At 34.7% G+C, this 6,244-nt stretch overlaps 1 protein-coding gene across 1 annotated transcript; it reads right to left on the bottom strand.

Annotated features, from left to right (window-relative positions):
* Nucleotides 1-1,260: 1,260 nt before the first annotated feature.
* Nucleotides 1,261-5,854, bottom strand: LOC131651782 (nucleolar protein 12-like). Its single transcript, XM_058921472.1, has 6 exons — nucleotides 5,048-5,854; nucleotides 4,873-4,931; nucleotides 4,522-4,591; nucleotides 4,280-4,405; nucleotides 4,042-4,170; nucleotides 1,261-2,101 (listed from the first exon to the last, which is right to left on the bottom strand). Exons 1-6 carry the CDS (start codon nucleotides 5,747-5,749, stop codon nucleotides 1,547-1,549), a joined length of 1,641 nt encoding a protein of 546 aa, XP_058777455.1. The 5' UTR covers nucleotides 5,750-5,854; the 3' UTR covers nucleotides 1,261-1,546.
* Nucleotides 5,855-6,244: the final 390 nt, after the last annotated feature.

Below are 6,244 nucleotides of genomic sequence, written 5' to 3'. Positions count from 1 at the left end.
TCAATTCCAGATATGTTGTCTTGCCTCCGCCATTACTATTTGATAAATTTAGAAGGTCAAACTTTGATGAATAACAAAGAGTCAGAGGAAACAGATATGTACAAGTTCCCAAAGGGACTTCTATATTTCAAAGACAAACTTTTTATATCGGATTGGGCTAAAGAACTATCAAACCAGCCCCGAAAAGCACAAGAAATTGGTTTTTCTCGCCTTGTAATCAGTTAGATTCTATGGTTAATCGATTATGACTATTAGATGCGTCCAGTAATTGATTAAGTCCTTCGTCTAATCGATTATGGTTTGAATTTGTGTTGCAATTGATTACCAATACATCCTAATCGATTACATAAATGGTATCTAATCGATTGGGAAAAAAGATAATTGAATAGAACCTGATTATAAATGGTACAAATTTCCTTCCTTTTTCATCCATCCTGTCACGTTTCCATCCAATAGCTTTAGTAATCGATCTCTCTTCTCAAGCCTCATTTTGTGATGAAAGCTTTTTTAAAAGAGAGAATTTTGAATTCTTGAACGTCTTTGAGTAATCCATCTATTCTCAAGCCTCATTTTGGGATGCAAGCTTTTTTTAAAAGAGAAAATTTTGAATTCTTGAACGTCTTTGATCAAGTTAAACTTAAAGATTTCATCTGTACCAAATCAAAGACTATAGACTATATACCAAAAATCGATTGAGTTTTCTATTCAAATCTGAACTTTCAAAAGAGGACGTAAAATCTAAGAGGGTAAGTAAAATCATCATTTCTCTTTCTAAGAAAATTTTGAAGAAATTGTAAATCTGTCGTGTAATGGATCTTTCTACTCTTGTAATTTACCGAATAATTTCAACATCCACTTTGCCACTGCTTGTTGCAGCGGCAGGTCATAAAATCCCTCTAACAATTGGATATATGATCATGACATATCATCTTGTTTTCTGAGATTTTATTTAGACAAAAATTAAGTAAGTTATCATTTCCCCTTATCATTAATATAATAAAGATATATGGTAAAGAAATAATAGATTTTATGCAAAATATAGTATATACACCAAAATTAACATTATTAAATGATAATATCTGAAACATAATAAAATCGTAAAAAATTATATTAAAAAATTAAATTAATAAGATATTTAAAATCAACAACTAATATTAATAAAATATATCATAGAAATTTAAGCTGTAGAGGATCCGAACATATATCGCTGCCAATGTTAGGCGAAAGCAGCTTTACTAAAACTTGATAAACAAAAGTTCAGGAGCAAAAATTGATGGGCAATTTCAATTTCTAGACAAAGTGCCACAATAAACCTTATACAAGTTCTATAATGGAACTTACACGATAATGTAAAATGATTTAAAAGATACAAGAGCTAATTTCTATCCTCCGTCTACTGCTTTTTTAACAGTGGAAAGTTCAGCTGAGGACCCTGAAGACGCCCAACTGCATAAAATCATCAGTGTCAAGCTCTTTCCTCCATGTCCTTTAGAGCTAGAAAATTCTAAGAAAACAAAATCTAATCCCTGATGCCATTAGAAACATTCTACCATTTCTTTTGTGCTTTCATAACTCGTCCGGAGCTATCAGGAGTTCGACTATCAAACTTGCGTTTTGACCCTGCTTGTTTTGGTGTACCTTTTGACCCTGCTTTCTTTGGTGTACCTTTTGACCCTGCATGTTTGGGTGTACCACCCTCCTGCTGCACTTTTGCTTTAGCCTTTCTGGCAGCTACTGTTGGTCTTTTCTGTGTGCGCACTTTTGGTTTTTCTCCACCATGACTTTTCTTGAAGACATCAGACTTGGTTGCACGCAGACCCTGATAAGATGCAGTAGTTTTTCTGTTGGACCCGTTTTTACTGCTTGAAGGAGACTTTGAAGCAGCTGAAAACTTCTTCACAGGGGTCCTATGAGCTTGTGCTGCTGGAGTGTATGGCCTTTTAGATGGAGTAGCATTTGGTTTGCCATGAGTCAGTCGTGCCCCTGGAGAGTCCGGCCTTTTAGATGGGGTAGTAGCAGCATTTGTGTTGGCACGACTAAGTCTCAATGCTCGATCTCGAAGATTCAAGGATCGTTTATTAACAATAGAATTGGCAGCTTCCTGCAATCACAAACAATTAATTAGTATCGGTATACAGAGTTCCAGGTGATAAGGCCTGAAAATAAGTATGAACATTCTTTATGCCACTTTACAAATGCAATAATGTTTTTTCTTCAACAACAAAAAGCAATATCTCAAATTAGATACAGTCAACCAACACTTTGAATATGAATACTATGGTTTTATCTTCTGTCAGTTATTCATTGAGGTCTGGACTGTGCAAACCAAAGCAGTGGGAATAGGCCAGGCCAGCCTATAGCCTAGCCTACTTAAGGCCAGGCCTATTTGATAAAAAGGCCAGGCTTGGGCTTTTTTAAAAGCCTATTTAATAAAATAGGCCAGGTCTAGGCTATTAAAAAAGCCTATGAAACCTTGTAGGTCGGCCTATATTTTCATATATATTAAAATTAGTCTAAATAGATTGGCCTATATATGCATATATATTAGAAAAAGTATTAAATAGATTGGCATATATATATATATATATATATATATATATATATATATATATATATATATATATATATATATATATATATATATATATATATATATATATACATACCTAAAAGGCTTCTTAAGTAATATGAATTAGTTGAAAACATTAATAAGAAAGAGGCTTTTAAATAGGGCAGGTCAGGCTTTTAAAAAGGCCAGGCCAGGCTGAAAAAACGAGCCTATAGTAGGCCATAGGTCAGGCTCAGGCCTTGTAAATTTATCTTAGGCCAGGCCCAGGCCTTATAAAGCCTAGCCTAGCCTATTCCCACCCCTATGTGAAGCACAACTAATTCCATAAAAACAAAGAAAAGCTTAAACATCTCCAGGCAGCAGTTGAAGTCAAAAGAGAGGAAAAAAGATATCAAACAGCCCGTATTAAATAGCCCATGACAAAATGAGGACTTGGGTTCGCCGATAACAAACAGCCCATGTTACACCCCAAAAGAATTTCTGTAATAATCAAATTTTCAATTTATGAGGATCGGTATAATGTAGCCTGACTCTACTGGTATGACACGCCAATGTCCAGTTCTATGATTATCAACTCTTATATACTCACTGAAAAAAGATAACTTCTGAAAATGAGATGTATCTAATTACAGAGAGGCATAATATAATATAAAAATAGTAGCCAATCCAAACCGGAGTAAGTCAACAGAACCACATTACTTGCAACTATCCTTACGTTCCAGATTATGCTCCAAAATGTATACGCTTTAAAGAAATAGATAACATAACATGAAATTCTAAAAGCAATAAGACAAATAAGATGGTTTCTCCATGACAAGGATATTTTCAGGGGCTTGTCATCAACCTCTAACAGCCCCATATTTCAGCACCAAAAGGGTTTGTTACTAAGAAAATGTCCAAGGGACATCATTCATCAACTGAAAGCTCAAGTTCTCTTCCAGTCTGTATCCCAAATATCAGGGAGTGGGATTGGGCGTTGAAATAATCAGATATTGTTGGTAAACAGACAGGCTTTAACATGATTTTCAAATTGTGTTCTTTAAAAGTGTAAAATGTAAATGCTCCTAACTATTTTTACCATACATGTCAGTCTCTAACTACTAATATTCTCATCAAATAGTGATATTTTCTGAAATTTACATGTACCTAGTAACTGAGAAGGCATATTAGATAGCTCATCCAAACTAAAGTTAACAAAACCACAACACACATAACCATCCATTTCAATGTTTGTGTTCGAGAATACATGTGCCTTTTAGTAATAATAGCATGCTATTCTTAAAATTAATCTGACAAATTTGAGCTACTTAAGTATTTATGGGATAGTCACAAACAGCCCCGTGTTTTAGCGCCTAAAGGAAAGCACATGAAAACCTCAATCATGATATTTGAGCTAAAAAAATACAAGTACACAATGAAAACTTTTTATCAAAATCAAAATGTATAGCAAATAAGGCACCAAAACAGCATACCCTTGTTTTAAATAGCACATAAGCAATTCCCTTTCCCACATTAAGATGAGGATCTCGAACAACTCTTATAGCTTCTACACTTGATTCTAGATTTGGTATACCACCAAATAGCTGATAAAGTTCTTCATCCTGCACCAAAAGATCACATGTTAGAATCATTGGACAAGATAGATGCAACAAGGGGAAATGGAATTGTGTGACCTTAAATAAAAACAACAGATTGGTAATGGTAACATACCTTTACATCAAATGGGAGATTACCCACAAAAACAGTTCTCTTATTATCATAGAGCTGAGAAGTATCCCCTTTAAGTTTCTTGCGGGGCGGGCATGCCCTGTCAACACGAATGTGGAATCCTTCAACCTACAGCCAGATAACGAAACAATAATATTCGACGATTGTCAGACACAATCCTTCAACAGAAATACATGGCATTGGCAATAATTGATCCAATCCAACTTAGAGAAACAAGTACATACCACAGTCATGTTGTGGGCCAATGAAGCCTGGGCAGATTCCTCAGTTTTGAAAACAATGTAAGCATTGACACTGCAAACCCCAATATTTCTCTATTAGAAATGTATGAAAAGATTTCCTTCACATTAAAATGCATGTATTCACTGATACCAGTCGCCCTAGAACAAATCTAATTTGCAATATAAATTACAGTAAGGAGAATTTAAGACACTCCTTACAAATCATCAAAACGGAACATTTTCACCTAGCTTAATATAGGCTTTTCCTTCAACTCAATATACAAAATAACTGCATTCTCTATAAACAATTAATAATCTTAACAAGCTGCAAGCAGGTCATTGAGTAACAGTTACCTTTCAGCCAACTCATGGATCTTCTTCGCAAGGATGGCTCCCTTTCTAGGTATTTTAGTCTAGTTCATGAAAAAAAAAAGGAATACACATAAAGTTAGCATTAAAACAATATCATTGAAGCCTCAAAGAGTACCAACAAATCCAAACCAAAACAATAAACAAAAGGAACACCTACATCTTGCAAAGGAACAGAGCGAATCCTAACAGATTCAACCTCACCAAATTTCTTAAACTCATTCAACAAAGTCTTCTTTTTCACCTTAAGAGGCAAATTTCCAACAAAAATAGTCCTCAAAAGCTTATCTTCATCATCAAAACCTTTCTTTGAGACCATCATATCAGCTGGATTATCACGCACTTTTCTCTTGCTCCCAACTTTTTCATTCTCAAACCCTTCCCTTTCATCCTTATCTCCTCCCTTAACAATCCCATACTTCTTCTCCTCCCACTCTTTCTCAACCTCATCCCTTTTCCTCTTCTTCTTCTCCTTCCCAATCGTTTCTACATCCAAAATATGCTCTTTCTCTTTCTCTTCCCCTTCCTTCTCGTTCAACCCACTTTTCTTCTTTTTCTTCTTCTCTGAAACTTTGATTGCAGAATTTGAATCAAGCACGGGGTTTTTCTCTTTGTTCCTCTTTCTCTTCTTTTCATCTACATCGCCGTTTTCGGAGTTTGGAGTGTGATCGGTAACGTCGGAAATTAGAGCAGGTTGTGGTGGTTTCCTCTTAAAGGGGTTGTCATCGGAAAATAGAGAAGCGGCGGTGCCGGTTATCTGTTCCGGCGCGTTGCCGAAGAGAACATCGAAAACGCTGGAAGAGGATGAGACGGTGTCGTTTTTAGGGGTTTGTTGCGGCTCCTTCTGTTTCTTTTTAGCCATTGCTGAGTTGAGAGGAAAGAATCGGAATTTTTTGGGGGCAGAAACCCTAAATTCTGTTTAAGAGTGAAGGGAGGAGAGAAGAGAAGGGTTACGCGTTTGGAAATTTCAAAATTTATTTTCACAGAAAATTTGCTTTTTATTATTAAAGATTGTTGTAAAATCATTTTACATATTATTTAATCAAATTTTTAAATAAATATTTATTGAAAGAGAAAATAGGCTATATATATATATATATATATATATATATATATATATATATATATATATATATATATATATATATATATATATATATATATATTGATAGTGAAAAGATGATATATTTTGAGACTACATGTCTAGGTGAAAAATGTTCATACTTATAAGACTGAAATATTTATAGAGATTTCTTGTGTCTAGGTTAGAGAATGGGTATCTCAGTTCCTCCTCAGAAAAAATGAAGAGCAAGGGAGTTATTCTTCCTTGGATCATAGAAGTGATGGTTATCTTCAT

Source organism: Vicia villosa, linkage group LG2 (assembly GCF_029867415.1).
Source record: "Vicia villosa cultivar HV-30 ecotype Madison, WI linkage group LG2, Vvil1.0, whole genome shotgun sequence".
NCBI lineage: Eukaryota > Viridiplantae > Streptophyta > Magnoliopsida > Fabales > Fabaceae > Vicia > Vicia villosa.
The sequence above is the reverse complement of the archived record's forward strand: the minus strand, read 5'-3'. Positions and strand labels throughout refer to the sequence as shown.